This window comes from Cynara cardunculus (genome assembly GCF_001531365.2).
Source record: "Cynara cardunculus var. scolymus isolate 2C chromosome LG 12, CcrdV1, whole genome shotgun sequence".
NCBI lineage: Eukaryota > Viridiplantae > Streptophyta > Magnoliopsida > Asterales > Asteraceae > Cynara > Cynara cardunculus.
The window spans coordinates 9,283,017-9,305,861 of record NC_037539.1 but is presented as its reverse complement, the minus strand read 5'-3'; the positions used below and the strand labels follow the sequence as shown (position 1 = coordinate 9,305,861).

At 37.7% G+C, this 22,845-nt stretch overlaps 1 protein-coding gene across 7 annotated transcripts in view; it reads left to right on the top strand.

Moving 5' to 3' along the window:
* The first annotated feature begins 1,157 nt into the window (after positions 1–1,157).
* Positions 1,158–22,845, top strand: part of LOC112523316 — a 28,400-nt gene continuing 6,712 nt past the window's right edge. For 2 of the 7 annotated variants that reach the window (XR_003070254.1, XM_025132857.1), the window contains exons 1-16: positions 1,158–1,453; positions 4,141–4,221; positions 6,097–6,234; positions 11,664–11,774; positions 11,998–12,048; positions 12,142–12,242; positions 16,277–16,370; positions 16,988–17,119; positions 17,347–17,607; positions 17,716–17,794; positions 19,294–19,382; positions 19,468–19,551; positions 20,826–20,900; positions 21,010–21,057; positions 22,231–22,326; positions 22,508–22,737. Coding sequence is in view for 6 of the 7 variants with exons in the window: in XM_025132857.1 (XP_024988625.1) it covers positions 1,286–1,453; positions 4,141–4,221; positions 6,097–6,234; positions 11,664–11,774; positions 11,998–12,048; positions 12,142–12,242; positions 16,277–16,370; positions 16,988–17,119; positions 17,347–17,607; positions 17,716–17,794; positions 19,294–19,382; positions 19,468–19,551; positions 20,826–20,900; positions 21,010–21,057; positions 22,231–22,326; positions 22,508–22,737 (1,838 nt within the window). In the remaining variant the exon portion in view is untranslated. Of the gene's footprint in view, positions 1,454–4,140; positions 4,222–6,096; positions 6,235–10,550; positions 10,926–11,663; positions 11,775–11,966; positions 12,049–12,141; positions 12,243–16,276; positions 16,371–16,987; positions 17,120–17,346; positions 17,608–17,715; positions 17,795–19,293; positions 19,383–19,467; positions 19,552–20,825; positions 20,901–21,009; positions 21,058–22,230; positions 22,327–22,507; positions 22,738–22,845 lie in introns of those variants that run through there. The other 5 variants (XM_025132858.1, XM_025132861.1, XM_025132862.1 and 2 more) reach the window with 5 other exon arrangements.

Sequence of the window (22,845 nt, the reverse complement as noted above, 5' to 3'; positions counted from 1 at the left end):
CAACTTAAGAGTTCTCCATTTAATCCCTTTCACTTGCGGTCTTACATGTCATTTAACCATCAGAAAACAGATTATAGGCAGGCAAAGAGAATTGGAAGTTTTTTTTGGGAAATATCATCAATGATGGTATCAGACTATTACGGGTGCTAGACCTAGAGGGCGTATATAAACCAATCTTGCCTGAAAACCTTGGTAACCTATGCAATTTGAGGGACTTAGGTCTGAGATCGACATATTTGGACAGTCTCCCTTCATCAATTCAGCTAGGGAGACGGATAAAAAAGAAAATTTGGAGCAAACCTGATTAGTGAGCGACAGGGGCGGCGACGAACTGGTACGGCAGCGACGAACTGGTACGGCGGCGACGAGCGGAGGTGGTGTGGCGGCGATTGGGCGAGGGAGACGGCTGGTACGAGAGGGAGAAGGAGACGGGAGGGGAGGGAGCGGTGGACGAGAGGGAGATGAGTAGTCTTTTAGGATTTTTTTAGTTTTTTTTAATCTAAGTTACCTTCTATTCGGGTTACAGGTTACAATTTGGACTTATTTAACATGTTTTGTAAAGTCTAATGACTTGCTTAACAAGGTTTAGAATGTCCAATGATTTATTTGTTCCAAAAAATTGTCCAAGAACTTAATCGTTCCAAACAGTAAAGTCCATTGGGTTTTTTGGACTTTTCCCTTTTTTTAGATGTCATTTTTATTATTTCAAATGTATAGTTATTTTTATCAAATATATTTTATTCATCAGTTAACTTATCAATTACCAGCTTTATAGTAAGATATATTATGGTTTAGGGGCCGTTTACCTCAACACTTACCCGGTAAGTACTTATCGGTAAAATTCAACACTATCGCTTACTTATCGGGTAAGATTTTATTCACTAAAACGCATTGTATGCAACAATTTATTTTCGGTAAGCGCTAACCATGGTAAGAGTCGTCATCCTCACTTACTGGGTAAAATTCTTGATTCTTGCCTTCGTTCTTACCGAATAAGATTCTTAGTCTTTGTCATATTTATCTGATACAAGTAAATTAATTTGGTTTTTAATTGGGAGATATAATGGTATTTTACTTTAAAAGGAAAAAGAAATTTAACAAACTTTGGAGGAAAGATTGAATACTCTTTTTGTAATGAAGTCATCGGAACATCATAAAGAAGCGGTAGTTTGACGACGAACAAACCACAGTAAACCTTTCTTTCTTTCCTCCCTCCGGCAAACCTCAAAAACCCCAGTGGATTGTAGAGCGAGAAGGGAGATTCTCAGAGAGCATTGATTTGGAGATGAATGAAATGGAATTAGAGCCACGGGTGAAACCCCTAACTTACAAAGTAAAGGGGATTTCGAGAGAGTCACCGTCGCAGAAGGCTTCACATGTTCTTGACATTGATCTTCGAAATCACTGGTCCACAGCTACAAACACCAAAGAATGGATTTTGCTCGAACTCGATGTACTGTCTCTTTGCCTTGGTTTTTTATTTTATTGTATTTGTTTTCGGTTAGAACTAGTTGATTGAGTTTCTTATAAGGTTTTGTATATTGATTCTGTTTGTTTTGTTGTTCGCTACTTAATGTTAGGGGTACTATTATACTAGCATATTTGCATGGGTTTAGGGCACAGGGATTTAAGCTTGTGAAATTAGGTGATTTTTACGTAGATATCTTGTTGTTCCCCAACTAGATTCTTGATATGACTTGTTATTAGATGTGCTATCTTGGTCTAATTCAAGGTTAATTGGGGTGGCAAGTTATAGTCCCAAAGGGGGACTTGCCAATCTATTTTTGGAACAAACAGAAAGGAAAGACTCTCTCTGTTTCCATAGGTTGTAGTAAAAATAAATACAAAATTTGCTGCTGTTTCCAATATGGTATCCCCTTTTGCTTCAGAACCAACTGATTAGAAAGGGAAATATAAGTATTAACTTGGATCAGAAGCTTCGGTCAGGTCTTCTATTCATAATGAGACAACATTCTAGCTTTGGAATTAGCTGAGATCATTGGCATGAAGGGACTGTCCAAAGAAGCTATCCGGTGGTTGTAGCGTTATGAATTGATGTTAGTGAGGAAGTGCGCCAGTTTCATTAAATAGCATGAATATGAACCATTAAGAACGGAACGGTCTTGGGGATACAGGTTACAAATTAGTAGGTTCTGATTATGACAAGTTTGAATCATAAGTGGTTAGATTGCTGAGTCTGGAATCACAAAGAAGTCATGCATTATTTGCATAAAGTTCATATGATACTTGATATTGTGAAGAGACATTTATATAGACAACTCATGGAGGTTACTGATGATGTGAGGTCATTCAAAATGGAATGCCGATGTTTACATAATCCTAGTAAGGAGCAAGGTTTTAAAAACCGGAATCGGGACTCGAGGCGTTTTCCTTCCACGCCCTGAGGCGCAAGCCTCGAGGCGTAAAACAAATAAGATTCATAAATATTAATAGTAAGTAAAACATAATTCCCTACCAAACTTTAAACGTCATAGATTCATAAAATACTAGTTATATGTCTAAAAACATATCAATCTACAACTTATAGTTCCCCGTAGCATGATCAAGTTGTATAGCTCCACAATCGTATCCATAATCACTATCACTTTCATCTTCCAATTCCACGGAAAACAGAAAAATAATACAGAAAACCGAAAATAATATAGAAAGCAGAAAACAGAAAATAAAAATAATACAGAAAAACAGAAAATATACAAAAAAATATACATAACACATTATTCATATAGAAAATACATTATACATGATATAGAACATATATACTTGACTGAAATATATATAATATAATATAATACATTATACATAAACTAAAAATATGGGCGCAAACTAAAAAGAACTTACTTTTTGGGGCCTTTGAGATGAATACCTTCTTGAGAGAGGAAAAATTAAGAAATGGAGAAGAAAAAATGTTGTTTGGAGAGGCGTGCACCTCAGAAACGCCTCACGCCTCAAGGCACCGCCTCACCCGTTGAGGCTTAAGCCTCACCCAGGGACCATGAGGCGCCGCCTCATGAGCGGTTTTGGACCACTCCTTGAGGCTTACGCCTCAAAAGATTTTGAAAACCATGGTAAGGAGGGCCACTGAAGGCACACAATGTTGTCACCTCAAACAAAGGAACAGCAAGAAGACAAGTAGGTTACGATCAATTTCAACTCAAATAAGAAATATTGCCCAAGGCTTCATGCATGCTAAAGAAGATTATTGCTAGAGCAGCTAGTTCAGCTTCAAAAAGAAACTCTGGTTGGAATGTTTTTCTTGTTCATCTATTTGGGTAAGGTATGGAAATGGTTAAGTAAATCTGCTTGTGGTCACACCTCTACGATTGTGAGTTGTGACTTGGTGTGATGTGGTAATGCGTACTGCTTAGAAAGGATTCATGATCTGTATGGACTAACAACCATACTGGTTCCCAGCTGAAGGTGCTGATAAGGGTGACATTTGACACTTGCACACTATGGTGAGAGTATACTAGGTAGGAAGGATTTTGAACATATGGTGTATTCTTTGAGGTGGACCATTTTTCAAGGGATGTTGGTGTGATCATAGATGCGAGGCTGAGTTAGAAGAATAACTGAATTTGAATCATCTTTGCATTTTCTTTGATTTATCTTGCCATAGCTCTGTGAAGATCAATCCTTGCCTTGCTACTTCTACTTCTAGAATGAACATAATCACATCTTGTTGCATTTTGGACATGAGTTTCCTTGATTTACAGGTAACACAACTTGTATGCTTTCTCATGTTTAGCATAATTTAGATATCTATACTTGTTTTTCATTCTACATTCATTTGTCATTTAGGTGTTGATGAAACTTGAAAGATAGCTTGCCGTATACATGCTGATTGCTACTTTGTCATAGATTTTTAGTTGCCTTTTTTATTTATTGATATTTTTCTTTGGTAGGTAACCGAAAGCTGTGATAATTTTTTCCGCCTGGAATCTTCTAAGTAACCTGAAATTTAGAGGCTTGTTTGTTCTACCTTCTTTGTGGAGCATTAAACTCCTTTTTAGCATGAAGGAACTTCTTTTTTTGATTTTATTGTCGTCTTCTTCTAAGGTCTTTTTATAAAAATATGGTATGTTATAACCTTAACATATCAAGTCATGTTTTTAAATGTAGGAACCTTGCCTCCTATCACACATAAGGATATACAATAAATCCGTGTTGGAATGGGAAATTTCAGTTGGCTTGCGATATAAGGTAAGAATTTTCAATATCGCTACTGTAAATGAGCTTGTTGAAGTTTGTTCACATGATGACATGAATAATTAGTTTTTACTTGGAAGCATGATTTGTGTTTCTTTGCTGAATGACGATCTTTTGTTGAGTTGTCATTATTTTCTTTGTGATCACACTACAATAACCATAGTAAGGATAATCCCCCATGGCCCCATCCCCATTTAGTGATGATAAACATCTATATGAAGTTTAGAAATTAAAAGAGACCAAGACAAAGAGAAATAAAATATGTACATGCTTCATATATCATGAGTAGTATGTGATGATGACTCATTACATTTTTTTCCGGGTTTATTGTGTAATTTATCATGCGATATATGTTCATTTTTGTGTTGTCACCACTATCCATATAATGATGCCAATTTTGTTCTTATTGCTAATTGCATTTTGGGGTCTGATAGTCTGAGATTTGGAATTTGTTTGCAATTAGGGAAGTAATATTACTTTTTGGTATTTGGAGCTTCAAAATTATTTATTCTTACAATTTGGAAAATAGTGTCAAAAGATTGTTTCAGTTTGTTTCTTTGCCCAAGGACCTTAAAGTCACTGCGACAGTGTTATAGGTATCTAAGATTAATGTTAGCTACTGTTTTTGTTTTAGCAACATTACTCCTTCCTTGTTGTTCCCTTTATGATTCAATGTCATCATGACACAAGTTACAAAATTCATTTTGAGAGCTCTCAATCTCTATTGTAGATAAATATATAAATGTTTAGTGAATGTAGTAGTGAAGTCTAAATAAATTTGATGCACTGTGTTAAGAAACAACCAATTCTAACAATTTATGGTTTAGCCCATTGTACATATAAATGGAGCATGAAACTTAAGTGACATGTCAAATTTTTTTTTTGATTAACCTGGATATCCAACCCGCTATGCGAGCCGACTACTCCCCGGGCGACCTCCCGCTTCGCGGGTAGCCCGGAGTCACCGCATTTGAACCTCCATGGCCACAAGGGGATTTTTATTCCTCCGTGGATTCGAAAACCTGGGACCTCCCGGCATTTTTGACCTTTCGAGCCCAAGCTCAACCAATCGGGCACCACCCTTGTGGTTGACATGTCAAATTTTGGATCTTAGGATAATTAAGTTCTATAGACAATGTTGGAATTGCTGTGCTGTATGGTGCTGAATGGGTGGCACTAAAGTTAACATGTACACGAGGTTAGTGTTGCATTAACATGAAGGCTGAAGTTGGCACACTTGTAATGGTGCCATGACGAGTTACAACAATAGCAAACTGTAGGATGCCATAGCGACATGACAACCACTACTTAGAAGTACATCTAACTATGGTTCAGAAACTACAAAATACTCTCAAGCATACACCTGAAGTGTATTTTGCCATCAAACATAAAACACTAAAGCAAGTTCACTTTCATAAAAATCAGGCGTTTGTAAAAATCTGTTAAACACCTACTTTAACCAATAATTTTAATGTTAATGAGCAAGTCATTTGATATTTAGAAGCCGAATATTAATTATAGAGAGTAGTAACACATAAATTCAGTAGAGAAGGATATCATAAAATTTTCAGATATTTCTATAGCAAAAATGGTAGAGATCTGTAACAGTCAAATTTGGTTATTAAATATAAAATTTAGTAGAGGAACTTTATGCAAATCCTGTAACATGTGTAGTTAGTTTGAAAAATATACTACATGCATGGCACAGCCGCACAAGTTGCTTGAAACGTACACTACTGCCTCTTTTTCTAAAATTGGAATTTTTGAAGTGGGTTTGGATTAGCAAATGAAAATTACGTAGGAATATATGATTCTGTTCATCTAAGCTTAATGTCCTCTTTGCCTCTTTGACCTTTTTTTCTTTTACAGCCAGAGACCTTTATAAAAGTCCGCCCGCGGTGTGAAGCACCTCGCCGTGACATGATGTACCCAATGAACTATACTGCATGTCGATATGTGAGAATATCTTGTTTGCGGGGGAATCCCATAGCTGTTTTCTTCATTCAGGTAATATACTGTTTTTGGCACATATTTTTCTTCATTAAGGTAATATGTTGTTTTTGACATATTTTCTTCATTAAGGTTTATGTTGTTTTTGGAGCTTGCAACACAATTTATGAATCTTTACAGTAGTGTGTAAGATCATCCAACAAAAACACTATCCAAACTTAGAACTTCTTGCAGCACAATCATGAATCTTTATAGGATTGCATAGATATATATAATATTAGACAATCAAGGGGGTTGGGATTGCTTATAAAAACAAGTTATTGACTTATTCTGGTGTGGCACCGGTAATAAGCATTTTTGAGTGTTTGGATAAACAACTTATACCGGTGCCAAACTGGTAATAAGGAGTTTTTGAAGAAGTTAAACCCTTCTGACTTATAATAAGTTGATAAGTGCTTTTGTAGAAAAACATAAGTTGTTTCAGATAAGCAATCCCAAACACCCCCTAAGTGTGATATATATATATATATAATTATATTAGAGGGTTTAGAGTGTAAATGTATCTCTTATATATATCCCTGATTGTAATCGTGATTTACATATACAATACACAAAATTACCAAGTTTATCTTGGTATTAGAGTCGGCCCTAGACACCCTACAGTTGCCGACCACCCTCTGCCATCATAAGGCAACCCTAAAGCTATCGCACCCGTCTTCTACCCTACGGCTGCCGCACCTTCTGCCGACCACCCTCTGCCGACCACCCTCTGCCATCACAAGGCAACCCTAAAACTACCGCACCCGTCTTCTACCCGACGGCTGCCACACCTTCTGTCCAATGACAACTGTTGCAGCTTTCACTCCAACCGAGAAAACCACCCATAACTCCCACAAGTTTGGTTTCACTTTATCACCAAACAACTATAGCTATTGGAAGGCAATGGTTCAACCGTTCCTTGTTACAAACAACCTGTTCGGCTATGCTGATGGCACCATTCCCTGTCCACCGATGACTATCTCATCGTCATCATCAGGAAAAGATGCCGACGATGAATCCTAACTACACAACATGGGTTTCCAATGATGCACACGTACAAATGCTTATTACTTTTACAATCTCTGAGGCGTCATTCCAACACGTTCAAGGACTTACCTCCCATGATCTTTGGCTGTCTCTTGAACGTGCTTACGCTCCTCACACATCATCTAGGGAATACACCCTAAAAACTCAGCTTCTTAAACTAGAGATGAAGCCTGCTGAAACCTCCTCCGCATACCTGACCAGGGCTCAAGAATATGCTGATGCTTTCGCCAATATAGGTGAACCAATGAAAGAAAAAGATTTGGTGATGCTGGTTATCTCGGGTCTTAGAGAAAAATACAACGGGCTTAAGTCAACACTCCTTGGTTGCAAATTCCCAACTGCCTTTGTAGAACTTCATGGCCTGCTATGAGACCATGACTACATGATCAAGAAATCTACAACTGACATCTCTCCACCTCAAGCATTCACGACTGTCACGAACAACCGCAACTTAGCGGTTCCTGGTGCCACCTCGTCTACTCCTCAACCGAATCAACTTCAAGCCATTTAGTAGCTTCTGTCACAACTTGGTCTTCAAGTTCAGCATGTTAATGCACAGCCTGCACAAGCCTTTTACACCAACAGATCTGGGAATAACCGTGGCCGTGGACGTGATTCTAGACGCGGACGAGGAAACTACAACAACAGAAGTCAAGGAGGAGGTAACCGTCATCAATTTAGTTGGGCTTCTAATCAAAACACTGTTTTTGGCGCATGCAACAGGTGTGGGATTAGCCATATCCCGTCTCATTGCCCCAATCGCGACCCTGCTCCTATGAGGACGAGACAACCACCTTCTGCCAACTTTACAGATTACCGGTCACAAGCTTGGCTTCCGGATACTGGCTCTAGCCATCATGTTGCACTGGACCTATCTAGCTTCGATAACTCTGAGGCCTACTACGGTGAGGACAACCTTCACGTTGCCAATGGTAAGGGTTTACCCATTCTACACATTGGTTCCTCACAACTTTATTCACCAAACAGAACCTTTTCCCTTAAAGACATACTACACATGCTTGACATAAAACAAAACTTACTTTCTGTTCAAAAATTTTGTTTTGACAACCATGTGTACTTTGAATTTCACTCTACTTTCTTTGCTGTGAAGGACAAGTTCACACACACTATCTTGTTCACGGGTTCAAGTAATGGTGGTCTCTACTCCTTCGTCCTCTTCAGCCACAACCTGTTCAGAAAATGTCGTTTTCTACCGCACGTGCCTCTTTCACCACATGGCACCAAAGACTTGCACATCCACATCCACAGCTATTGAAGTCCATGTTGTCTAAATATCATTTACCTTTACAAAATAAGTGTGCTAGTACTTCTTGTGATTCATGTTCTGTTGGCAAATCATCTAAACTTCATTTGTTACCATCTACTTATAAAAGTTCGCACATTTTGGATTTAGTTTTCTGTGATGTATGGGGCTTTGCTCCTGTTCCTTCTTTTGATGGTCATAGCTTTGTTGAACGACGACATCGACATGTTGAAACCGGTCTTACTTTACTTGCTCAATCCCATGTTCCACAAYGGTTTTGGCATTTTGCTTTTGACACTGCAGTCTATCTTATTAATCGAATGCCATCCAGAACCAACTCAAATACCTCACCCTTTGAACATGTGTTCAAGCACAAACCCGAATTTTCCTTTCTTCGGGGTTTTGGATGCCAATGCTACCCTCATCTCTGTCCATACAACAAACACAAAATGGACTCCCGCTCTACACCTTGTGTGTTCCTTGGTTACAACACCGCTCATCATGGCTATCGGTGTTACGACCCACAATCTGATCTTTTTTATGTGGCCCGTCATGTTCGATTTAATGAATAATCCTTTCCTTTCCAAAAATCTCCTACAACCACTCCTACTCCAACCACTCAAATCCTTACATCTCCACCTATCCCAAATCTGACCTCCCACCAGAACCGACACCCTTAACAGCACCTACTGTGTAATCTGTCCCACAAGAAACAACACCTACCACCACCCCTCCTAATGACCACCCTACGGCCCAACCACCCCTTATTCACACCCATCACCGCTGTTCCAAAGTCGCTGAACCACCGCCTCGCCTACCCCTACCCCCCCTCCCCCCCAACCACCGAACAACCCACCCGTACTCGACCACCCAACTTACGCCCCAATCCCAAACAAACCAAACCTTACAATGCCTCCTCATACCATACCCATCATCCTTCCCTTGACACTGAACTGACCATCGTACTGCCATGGCTGATGAGTATTCGGCGCTGATGCGGAATGGTACTTGGACATTAGTACCACATGTTCCAAATTCCAACATAGTTGATTGCAAGTGGGTATACAAATTAAAAAGGGACCAAAGAAGGGCAATAAAATGCTACAAGGCACGACTAGTAGCCAAAGGGTTTCGACAGCAACCAAGCTTTGATTATCATGAGACATTCAGTCCCGTGGTCAAATCGACCACCATACGTGTTGTTTAATCTCTGGCCGCAACACAAAAATGGTCCCTAAGGCAACTCGATGTGCAAAATGTCTTCCTACATGGTTATCTCAACGAGACAGTTTATTTGCAACAACCACCAGGGTTCGTTGACCCGGACAAACCCGATCATGTTTGCCTACTTCACAAATCCTTATATGGATTAAAGCAGGCCCTAGAGCGTGGTTTCATCGACTTTCTATGGTCCTTCATTCTCTTGGCTTTTAGGACTTTCTATGTTGATGACATTCTTTTGGCAGGAAACAACCCGGAGGCTATTGACAAAGTGGTACAACGTCCTAGCCAATCCTTTGCTGTTCAGGATATGGGTCGCTTGTCTTATTTTCTTGGTATTGAAGTAACCAGTCAGGGTCATGATATGATTCTATCACAACGGGAATACATCCTTGAACTCTTGCAATGCACAGGCCTGTCTAATGCTAAACCGACTTCATCTCTTATGACCACTAATGCTAATCTTGCTCTTGGTGATAATGCTACGTTTGCTGATTCGGTCAAGTACCGCCAAATTGTGGGTGCCCTTCAGTATGTGATATTGTCTCGTCCGGATATTACTTTTGCGGTCAACAAAGTCTGCCAATTTATGCACTCCCCCACTGAAAATCATTGGACGACAGTCAAACGAATTCTTCTGTTACTTGTAGGGCACTGCTGACTATGGTTTACGAATCATGCATGATTCAGGCACAATCCTTCATGCATACACTGATTCTGCTTACAACTCCCTGACTGGCTTCTCCGATGCTGACTGGGCTGGTTGCCCCGACGACCGTCGATCCACTGGGGATATGCTATCTATCTTGGTTCAAACCTAGTATCATGGTCTGCACGAAAACAAAGGACTGTCTCTCGGTTGTCAACAGAGTCTGAATACAAGGCCCTAGCCGATACTGTTGCTGAGCTCACATGGCTCCAAATACTGCTGCGCGAACTCCGGGTTCCTGTAAAGTCGGTTCCTACCTTATGTTGTGATAATCTTGGTGCTACGTATCTTTCAGCTAATCCTGTCTTTCATGCCCATACCATGCATGTATAAGTTGACTTTCACTTTGTTCGAGAAATGGTTGCGCAACGGAAACTTTCAGTTCGGTTTATATCCACAGATGATCAGATTGCAAACGTGTTCACCAAGCCGCTACCTTCACAACGGTTTCTCCTATTTCGGTCCAAGGTACAGGTCGCTCCATGGCCTTAGCTTGCCGGGGAATATTAGACAATTAAGTGTGATATATATATATATATATATATAAATTATATTAGAGGGTCTAGAGTGGAAATATATCTCTTATATATATATCCCTGATTGTAATCGTGATTTACATATACAATACACAAAATTTCCAAGTTTATCTTATAAGTAGTTACAATGTGAAGGATACCCTGTTTATTGAAAAATTTGATGTGAGAACATCTTTGCATAAACCAGTGTGGACATTGTGATGAATCAATAGTGTGAGCTACCTCAAACGAGTGGCAGTTTTAAAATTTAAATGCCCTATTCAATCTTCATGGTCCAGTATTTGCTCCCAGTGCAACTGCTACATCATGTGTTGAACCTAATACTTCATTGTGCACTAATTGATCCTCTCATTAGTGAGATGGAACTCATGTTCATTGTGCACTAATAATCCTCTCAGTGAGATGGAACTGATGTTTATGTTTTGTAAATGGGACGGGAATGACACATTTCAGACCTTTGCAAAGGGATGGGAGAGGCTTTTGTGCTTAGTCTATTATTTGTTCCTTGTATTATATGCTTCTTTATTTTTTTTGTTTTACCTGAAATATGTCATCTAATGATGATCATACCTTTTTGTTACTTCTGCTGTTTCTGATTATGCTATATTCATGATTTTTATTCGTCAATTAATATTGCTATACTTTTGTTGAATGTCTTCCCGCCTTGCAGTTGATTGGTGTTCCGGTTACCGGTCTTGAACCAGAATTTCAACCAGTTATTAGTCACCTATTACCACACATAATTTCTCACAAACAAGATGCCGAGGACATTCATCTTCAGGTGGAACATCATATACATATACAGATTTGGATACACACATGCATGCACACATGTGCACACAAACATGTGCATACATAGATATATATCTTGATATGTATGCATGTATATATATGTATATTTTGATAACCTTTATTTCTCTATTATGTAAGGATATTTGTGTGCAAGTGTTTGTGTGCTTGTTTATGCATGCAGTTTTTTTTAATCTAACTCCATTAGTTTCTAGTTGCTTCAAGAATTGACGAACCGGTTGGTGACATTTCTTCCCCAACTTGAGGTATACCTCTCACTGCTAATTTTTTGAATTTTCTTCAACTTTGTGGTTTGTTGTCTTCATACTTGATGAGTTAATGAACTTGTTATTGTGCAGGCAGATCTTAACAGCTTTCCAGATGCTCCGGAACCTACTCTTCGCTTTCTTACAATGCTTGCTGGACCCTTTTACCCAATTCTTCACATACTAAATGAGAGGTTAGTAGCTATTGCTAGTTGATTTTCATGCATGCTTTGTCTTCACTGGAGGTTCACGTTGGCTACTGATATGCAATCCTAATGGCAGCCTATTAAGTTGTCGCCTTGTCATCTTTACAATCGTTTCCTTTTGTAATAACTCCACACTTAACTTTTATTTTACTAGCTACCATAATGTCACTTGTGTTCTAACAATATTTGTGAGTGACAGTTCTAAGAACAGCTGGTGGATGGATCTTTTCTATTCTTATAGAGAATCCTGCTTATTTTGGTATGATTAGAATCCACTGGTAATTCTTGAAGTCCGACATTACGTTGTAGTTGGTCCAAAAAGAACCGTCTCCCATTTTTTATTCACAGATACTCCAACATACCTTTTAGGTGGTCTGACTAGAGGGAAATATACCCAACAGTTCCATCATGAATTTAATTGCTCCATGATTCTTGAAATATCTGCATGTTGATGCGGCAATGATCTTTGAGGTCTGTAGCTTGAGTATTTGTTGATGATGTATCGGTTGGGACCTGATACCACCAATCTGATGGTTAAGTCAGAGAAGCTAGCAACATTTGAAGACAAAGCTATTTATGGGCAATAAGTGGTTGAATATACTTCAAATCTTCAATCCTAGGGAACTTTACGCATTTGTAAGACCATGGTTAGAGTAAAAGGTTCAATTTTTCTGATGTGAGGACATGAGTTTTAGAGAAGGGGAGAAGTAAAAATTAGAAGGTGGATCTCATGGAAGCATGTGAGATCCTAGGTCAAATTGTTGCCTTTCTGAAATTAGTGATCTGAAAATCTTGAAGGTAACTTTAAAACGATAAAGTTCGTTGATGCATCAAGTTTAGAACTGTAGATCACCTACCATATACTTTCGCTTTGTTGATCGATGAACGTCGCTGTAGAGTATACGGGGTGATATATAAATATGTAGAAGCATGCTAAATATGTGAATATGATCCTAGTCTTGCATTCATTCATTAAGGTTTATTGTGTACAAATATAGTACAAAGGATTGAGGAGAAATACAGTGAAATAATTTTCTCTCCGCCTTACAATTACCATATCACATATTGATTGCTTTTATTTTGTTTAAGAGGGACAATGTTGGACATTAAACCAATTTAGAGATAAACTCTTAAAAATTTGCAACAACAAACCTTTTATTCAAGTTTCATTGGAGTAAAATGAGGCCCAACAAAACTTATGAATAGGTGAACCCCTCCTGAGGCTTTGCACATGGAATATCTTTCTGCAAACTATAATTGGGGGCTCACTCTTGGATATATTCTGTTATGTCAAAGCTCCCTTCACTACTAATCCCATGCCTTGGCTACCTATCTTAAGATCATACTCTTGGTAAATGCCTCTACTTCCAGCTGGTACATATCAAGGTCTACTTTGCCAATGTAAAAACAGTCTTAAATAATGTTCTAAAAAGCACAAGGCAGTTGACTGAGTGCCTAGCCTTAATGAGTTAAACAGAGATTAACTGTCTCATTAAGTCACTGATCCAATGTGATTGAATTCCCAAGGAAAGAAGGCGAGACCCGTTGGTTTTGACAATTGGATCTCTCTATGAATGGAGAAGGGTGCTTCAGATTGGAAGTAACCACTAGTGAATAAGCGGTTTAGTTTTAGTGCATGAAAAAAATTAAGTTACGATTAAAAAGGCTTTGTAGTTTTGTTCCACAATTTATAATAAAAGCATATTTAACAATGTACATTCCATTAGAACAAAAATAGTACGTATATCTTAAAATCGTAAGTTCATGTTGCTCATCACAATAATTTATTGAGACATGGTTTTCTTTATGTTGTAATTGCAAAGTAATTACCAAAAATTATGTCAATGGTCACATGCCTACAAGTCAACAACTCACCCTTGTAATAGTAAATAAGAATAAGTTGATAATTAATATTAATAGCTAACTATAAATAATAAAAAATTACAACTTATTACAAGTAAAAAGCAACAAGTCAGTTTGTAGATAACTAAATAATCAACTAGTAGTTGATAAATAATAAGAGAAATTAATCAATAATAGCACTCACAAGTACCCCTGAAATCTTTTAGATGTATAATCAACCACTTAAACCTGGATCATGACGGTTGAACACCCACCTATGCCGAAGAGGCTGCTTAATTTGATTTGGTGATTTCTATAACATGGATTCAAAAATATATATATAATGTAATTATATTTAGAGTATATAAGCATATGATGGTTAAATTTTAGACCGTATTATATTGATACACTTACTTTTCTAAATGACTAGTTTTGTTGTTTCATTGATACATTTACTAGGAAAGTTTAGAAGGATCATCTCCAACTTGAGAAAAGTAGATTGATGAAGTCAAGTTGAGAAAAGTCTAGTAATCCATGCTTAGTAGCTAATTGAAGAAGTGGGGGATGCTTATTTCTTAGGAAGGGGATTAAGGGGCTGTTTACCAAACGCTTACCGGGTAAGCGCTTATTGGCAAGAGTCACCACTCTCACTTACCTGATGAGGTAACATTTCTTGCCATCAAAATGGATCATAGTAAGCGTTTATAACCCGATAAGCGCTTACTGGTAAGACTTTTGATCCTTGCCTTCCCTCTTACTGGGTAAGATTTTCAGTCCTTGTTATGTTCATTTCGTAAGGTAATTGAACCAGTAAGCGCTTTCCAAGGTAAGTATTTAGTAAACGGCCTCCAAGTGTCCCTAACTAATCAAAGCTGGGGGGACCTTTACACCCTGGCAGCTGCTTAAATGGCCCTAGGCAATGATATTTAGAACACTGATCTTAAGTGAAGTTTGGCTTAAGTTCTTGTCAACTGGTGTGATCCTAACTTTATCCCTTCATGTTTATGACGTCATCTATGGCGACACATCCACTTCAGCATCCAGATTTCTGGTACTTTCATCTTGAGTGCACGAGTCTTTTGGGGGTCTGCTTTTTGTCACATAATTATTACCTATTGAACTTACCATTCAATATGTTTGTATCAACATATAAAGCAATTACTCTGTTTTTTCTTCTTATTTTTGGAGATAATGCTTACGTGTTAGTTTATTGTATGTTGATTTTTGTATACCTCGAGCTTTAAGAGTGAGCAGACAAAATAGTATCTGATAGTGAAGCCAAATTCAGCCATCAAATTTTTCTCCCAATTATGTCGTGCCTCATGTTACTTTGGACTTTTTTCTCCTTCAGTTATTCATATTCTGTTAACCGTGTGTGGGGTATAGTAATTAAATAGTGAGGTATTATCGTTGGAGCTGCTCAGGTGAGTGCATGATGCTGTGTATTATTATGCAGTAACTTTGCACCCTACTCCATTACTTCTCTGCTGCATAGACTTTATAAAATCAAATCAAACTCAAGTCACAACATACACGTTAGAGGTCTTTATTCTTTATTGTGTCTGAACTCTAACCAAGTCGTTAAGTTTTTGCATATTCACCCCGAAAGGAAACCTTGGATCCTTGGGATAAAGTCATATGCTCTCTCTTTCTTTCTTTCTTTCTTTCTTTTGCTTAGGACCTGATCCTTAGAAGTGAGATGAGACTTATTTGTATGACTCGTTAGATTCACTTGACATGCATGTGTTCCCCATTCTTTTAGTTGTGTTAGAAAATTATATTGCATGTTCTTTCAAATTGGACAGCTTACCTATTAGTTTCAACATATATACAGAAGCCTATAAGCATGTAGCGAATACTATAAAAGTACAGGGCTTCCAGAAATATGTTTAGAAGTATAGTAGTTTGTTGCACTTAGATTCGTTTGGTTTTCCTCATAAGGAAGTTGTGCATTGCAAGAATGACAGTCTAATGTTTCTACTGCCCAGATGAAAGACTATATCTTTGTTTACACTTCTATACTAATCATATTAATCCACTTTTACTGTTAGTTGTTTCTCCTTAGCAAGTTGCATCTAGCAGAGTCGGCATCTGCTAATTTTTGTGTCCATATGAAGGCTATGTAATAATTTCAACTTCCATAGTAATAATTTTAATCCATTTTCTTTGTAACATTACAGGGAAACTTCTAAATCAGCTGGCAATGCCTTGGACATTGAAGCATCTAAGAACAGTCTTCCATCACCAGCTTTAACAGTTTCCTCTAATTTTGAGGTCGTAACCTGAAATAACTCCTCTGTAATCCCAAAACACAAAGTCCACCTTTTTCTTTGTATTGTTGTGTTGGAGATTTACTCCAATTTACTTGCTTAGCTCAACCTTGTTCTCACTTGCCCTCATTTATATTTTGTACAACGAGACTGCTTTATTTCAATCGTCATCTTTATTTCTATTAGTATACGAGCTTCTTTACTATTTTTTTCACTGCATGCAATTATTAATGGCAAGACTGTTGCATGATTTTGTTACTTCAATCCCTTATATGCGGAGTTCAAAAGAGCTTCCATCTTTATAATTTCTTATAGTAGATAGTGGATATTTTTGTATTTACCTTTATGCTTTGATATTAAATTTTTTTATAATTTCCAGTAGTTCTTGGAAGTGTGTTTCTTATTCTTATTGGGTTTTCTTCTACTTCTTTTCTCTCATTTCATTCCTTTGCCGATACATGTATATGCAAGCATCAACTGTTGCTATCTTCAGCCTTCCATTGGGGCTTGTTTAATTGTGATGCTTCTATGTATGAGAAGATTTTGTTTACCCAATTTTGATGTAGAGAGTGCTCTCTTTCAGATCACTAATAGTGTACATGTTTTCTTTTTCATCCTCAGCCAAGGAGATCACGCAACGCAATTGCCACTTCCTCTAACACTTCCACTTCTGCAGTTTTCCGCCCAGATGCAATCCTTCTGTTGCTAAGAAAGGCTTATAAGGATTCTCATCTGGGAACCGTTTGCAGAATGGTAATAACTGGCCTCTGTTCAAATTTTATATGTGGTAACAGTGATAAAATTCCCACAAGAGTTTTCAAATGTAGAGAAATATATTTTTGAGAAGAAAAACCCATTGCCAACAGATTTCATATAAACATTATTCTGTTGAACACATACTCTGATTGACATCTCTTTTGTTTTGTTTCTGCTTGCTTTAACTTCCATCTTCAATTGTTGGTTCCGGTGCTTTATTTCAGGCTTCTAGAGTTCTACTGAAGCTTGAACATCCCAGCATAACGCAAGAAGCGTCTATCTCTTCATCTGATGTCACAACAGTTAATGATAAGGTCCCAAGTACTGAGTCACTTGGTGCTCTTCAAGCCACAGATTATTCAAACTTGTTTGGGGAGGAGTTTCGCGTAACTGATGATAATTGGAACTTCAAATATCTTCAACTCCTAGATATAAAGGCGATTGAAGAAGGAATTTTACATGTTCTTTTTGCTTGTGCATCCCAGGTGGGTTACTTTTTCTAGAAAATGTTCCAAAACTGTAGAACTTTTTCAATGCAAGTATTCCTGTGACATCACTCACGTTACATCTTGATAAGTTCATTTATCTTTCAGCCTATGCTTTGCAGCAAATTGGCTGGAAACAGTTCTGAGTTCTGGTCCACATTGCCACTCATACAAGCTTTGTTGCCAGGTCTGCTAGCTATAGCTCCTTTTTGTAGTACTACTCTTGATCTAGAATGTGGCTCTATCCTCTCTATTGTTCAATGCATGGCATTTGATGTAGGCTTTCATTTAATTAGAGGAGGCATTTTAACCCACTTATGTGAAAATAGGTCAATTTGGTTTATATATTGCTAAAGGGTCAAACAGGTAAAAGGAAAAACTTGGCTAAAAAGGAAACGGGTCTAATGGGTTAAATGTTGCTCATATTTACAGCCCCCTAATAGTTTTTTTAATCATATCTATTTATGTATGAAGCTAAAAAGGTCTAATATCATTAGCAACCAAGTTTTACAAATGTCCATCTTTGGTCATTAAAGTTTGTTCTCGTACATGTTTACTCACTAAATTTAGAAGTAAGACTCGTTGTTGTAAAATTAAGTCTCATTTTGAGAAAAATTGACAAAAATTACCATGATACCCCTTATAAAGTTTAGGGGGTATATTGCAAATCTTAAAAAGTTAATTAATCCTAATTCAAAGTTTAATGGAACAAAACTTGTACTGTCAACTTGTACATCACCAGTCTTAACCGTCATCTTCTTAATCACCACTATGAAATCCATTCCCCACCCCATCCGGCTAGTTTGCCAGAAACTACTGTGGGTTTTTTCTTGGCGACCTCAAAATGACATCTACACAAAAAGTAGAAGATTGGTAGGTTTTTACGGCACCTAAGAGTGGTGTTGATTTCTTTGCGAATTACAAGAGACAAATGGTGGGTGGTGCTGCTGGGTTGATTATGTCGCCGGTTGGGGGGGTATCTTTTTAACTTTGCAAAAATAACTAAAACTTTATGCGGGAATCACAATTTCCAAACAGGGGTATTATGGTCTTTTACATCAAAAGTCACAACATTGAGCCTTATTTTTAAATTTTAATGACTAAGTGTGTAACCAAAAAAACTTTAGTTATCGAACTGGAAAATTTCAGAAACTTGGTTGCTATATAATGATATTAGCCCTTGAAAAAGACAAAAAAGGTGTTGGCAGATCAACCCAACTCCTTTTGACAAGTCCTAACACTTTCACGTTTTTAACATAAACCCGTTTTGACCCAGTATCCATCCCATCTGCCTGCCCATTTTGCCACATATAAATATGATAGACTTGTCGATTACAAGACTTCCCTTTATTTTGTTAAATTATTATGTTTTCTAAACTAAACTATTTCCTATAGAATAGTGTCAAGATTTTGACAGGAATGCGTTCCTGGAGATCATATTTGTCTCGGGGTCACTTATAATGCTAAACGCTTAAGAGCATTCCCTTGATTACAAAATAATTGGCGATCCCCTTTGAGGAGGATATTTTAGATTTCTTACATAAACATGTGTGCATAGTTTACTTTCTATCAGCTCCTAATGTTTTACCTTGAACGTCTGTTTATTTCCTTTAAAGAGGTGATCAGTTTGACATTTTTAATTTTCACCAGCAATATGACTCTCTCTCACTTTCTTACTTCTTTCAGCACTTCGTCCTAATTTTAGCAGTTCCGGTCAGGTTGATGATGGTTTTTCTGCATGGAGACAACCCTTTGTGCAACATGCGCTGTCTCAGGTTTTCCTCTTCTTTAATGATTCAAATATGTCAATTTTTATTTCTTATTTTACTTCGTTTGTCATAGTGTTGGGATTCTTTGCAGATTGTGGTGACATCAACTTCTCCCCTGTATCGTCCGCTGCTTCATGGATGTGCTGGCTACTTGTCATCTTTTTCACCATCACACGTTGGTTATTTTTGCTTGCCTTACCATATTACTTTACTTAGGCTTTTTGTGGTTAAACTCTTCACACATATGCATCCCTCTTCTTCTCTCCCCCTCTGGCCTCATAAGAGAGCACATTAGAGCCTTTTCTGTCCTTTGCATAATAGCAATTCATGAACCATTTAGTTTTTACTTAATCAGCAGTCTTTTGGTGATTCTTTTTCTGGTATCATTTGAATCTCTTTTGATTGTCTGTGTTACCACTTTTTGTTATTCTTTTTCTGATACAAGAGTAGCCAAATAGCCGAGGACAATTTTCGTATGTAGAAGCTCTTGCACTTTTTTCCTTAAAGGTGCGATGTAATGCTGTATGCTTTGATAAATTGAGAAATATTTTGTGCCTCAAGCAAAAAATTTCGAGAGATAAATGTGTTTTTGTAATAATATACCACATTATATCTCAAGTAACATACCATGCAGTCAAGGCCCTTCATTAAACCTCTACAGTTTGTATAGAAGGGAAATAATGATATCTATTCCTAATGTTGCCATCCCTTGAACCACCTTGTGTTGAATTTAGCAGTGAAGTGCCTAGGCCTTTGAATTTATTTATTATTTTAAAGTTTGCATACCCGCTGTCAAGGCACGTCACACAATCCTCGTTCATAATAGCTTTCCTGAGACCCATGCCCACAAAGGAGTAACAAAACAACTGAAGAGGCTGAACCCCTGGGGAAACATCAACATGCAACACTTCTACAACGTTGTTTCAAGTTTGCCAAGCAGAGTGGCATTTCGTGACTGGTGTACCGGTCTCAAGTATTTTTGCTACTGCTAGGAATAGTTTATCAAACTTTCTATCTGTTAAATAAAATAGTAAGGTTCTGTATGTACCTTGGAAACAGCCTCTCTACTTCTTGAGGTAGAGGAAATGTCTGCATACCTCTTACCCCCAGTCCCTACTTTCGAGTGAAATATACAGGGTATGTTTTGTTTAGTTCTTTATGCACCATCAAAACTCTGATTTACAAACAAAAAAGTTAGTCCTCTGTCATACTTTGCCTTGCTTATTTTAAAGTTCCGACTCCTTGAATCTCAATCCTCCAAATGTGGTGTATTTTTCTACAACACTTGCAGACAGAGCACTTAAACTATTCTGTGTCTGGATTATGGAGATGAGACAAAGCATTGATGGCACATAAAGCCTCTACTAGTGTACATGCTATTGACATTTTTAAGGCTATGGTTTTTAGTTCATTTAAAGCTAATTGCTATTATCTTAACCTATGGTGCAGGCCAAGGCTGCATGTGTTCTGATTGATCTCTGTACTGGTGTGCTGGGACCATGGATGGGTCAAGTAATTGCGAAGGTCGTACAAGTTAAAAATATTTAGTGGACAATATGTTAGCTCATAATATATTTATTTTACATTTATTTCAACTATAAAACTTTTCACATTATTTGCTAAAAGATTGCAGGTGGACTTAGCTGTGGAGCTTGTCGAGGACCTTCTAGGTGTACTTCATGTAAGTTACAATTTATGAACCTTAAAATGCTTGCATATAAGTAGTAAGATGATCGCATAATCTTGACACCTTGTATCTTATAATACTCTAAGATTGTATCAAAGTGATGCTAGTACCCAAATTAGAGCAGGGATTGGTTTCTACATCTTTTGTTTGTTGTATCCAATTTATTGATGTGAATGATGTATATCTCAATCGACCCTTAAAGGTAGGGTATTCTCCCTCTTATAGAAACTTCTATATCAGAATTAAAGCAATACTATCTCTGCCTGGGCTGTATTATCTCTCATTTATCTTTATAGTATGGGACACAAATACATGAAATGTTGTATCAGAAAGCTTGTGCTGTTAAGGGATGGAGGCTGATAAAAGATAATCATATCTAGTATGCCCCTGCTTGTGATGCCTGCTAATCTGTGTTCACAAACGGATCAGTGGCAATGCACCATATGCAAAGGAGAGTAATCCTAGCTGAGCACTTGCACATGATTTTGTGAAATTTGATACAAAGATCGGATACCATGATACATCATCAACTCAGCATGAAGTCTAGGTGTGCCTTGTTGCACCCTCAATGTAAAATAGGTTCTATTCTTTGTAGTTAATAGAGGAGGGATGAATCTAATTAGGTTTTTTTGTTGCCTGCAGGTCCCATTAGTCCTGTGTGGTAATGTGGCTTGTTGAAGTGCTTTTAAAATGCCTAACTAATAATAATTGTTTTTATAAGTTCCATTTTTTCCCTTTCCTTGTAAGATAAGGGTGGCGATGCTCGGTTTGATCTATTTCTTTATCTTGGTTTAATTGCTATCTTGATGGTTTTTTAGGGCCTTAGATTGAAACACGTTTCAAATGTGGAGTATATGCAAGTTTAATTTGCCATCACACAAACTATATGGGGATTTAAGTCCGCTGGATACTATACTAAAAATTGTGTGATAGGTTATGTCCAGGTGGGAAAAGGGACCTTAGAGTAATAAATATGGCATGGTACTATTCTAGTGGTAGAATAAACATATAAGCATCCATGTGGGAGTTAGCAAACAGACTGACATATAACTTTAAAATATCATTGTAGTGTATATGCTATCATGAAAACACCAGCAGCTGCAGGCTGTCTTTTCCTTTTCTTCCTAGGGTGGATAAATGCGTTTTTGCTTTCTGATTGTTTGTTAGGGTGCTCGTCATGCAATAGCCGATGCGCGTGCTGCTCTCAAGTACATTGTTTTGGCATTATCTGGGCATATGGATGATGTCATGGCAAAATATAAGGTATAGCTTATATTTTGTTCTATTCGCTGTCCTCTAATTGTAGCTTGCTTCATGAATATGCAAATAATTCTATTGAACTGCCTCCATGGGGACTTGGTGTATGATCTTAATTTACATTTGCAACTTACCTTCAATTATATACAAATGGACGTCTGCGAACCTCTTCAATGTTTGTTTTCAGGATGTAAAGCACCAGATTCTTTTTCTTCTGGAAATTCTGGAGCCTTTTCTTGATCCGGCTTTAACCCCCTTAAAGAGCATGATAGCCTTCGGAAACGTATCTCCGATCTTTCTTGATAGTCAGGAACAGAATTGCACTGTTGCATTAAATGTGATCCGAACTGCAGTAACAAAATCTGGCATTCTTCCGTCCTTGGAATCTGAATGGAGGCGTGGTTCAGTTGCTCCTATGTAAGGGTCGTCTTTTTATTTATTTTATTATCAGTGTTTTTGGCAGTTCAAGTTACCTTGTGTTTTATTCTTTCCAATTCCTTTTTTGCAAAATTATGCATTGATTCA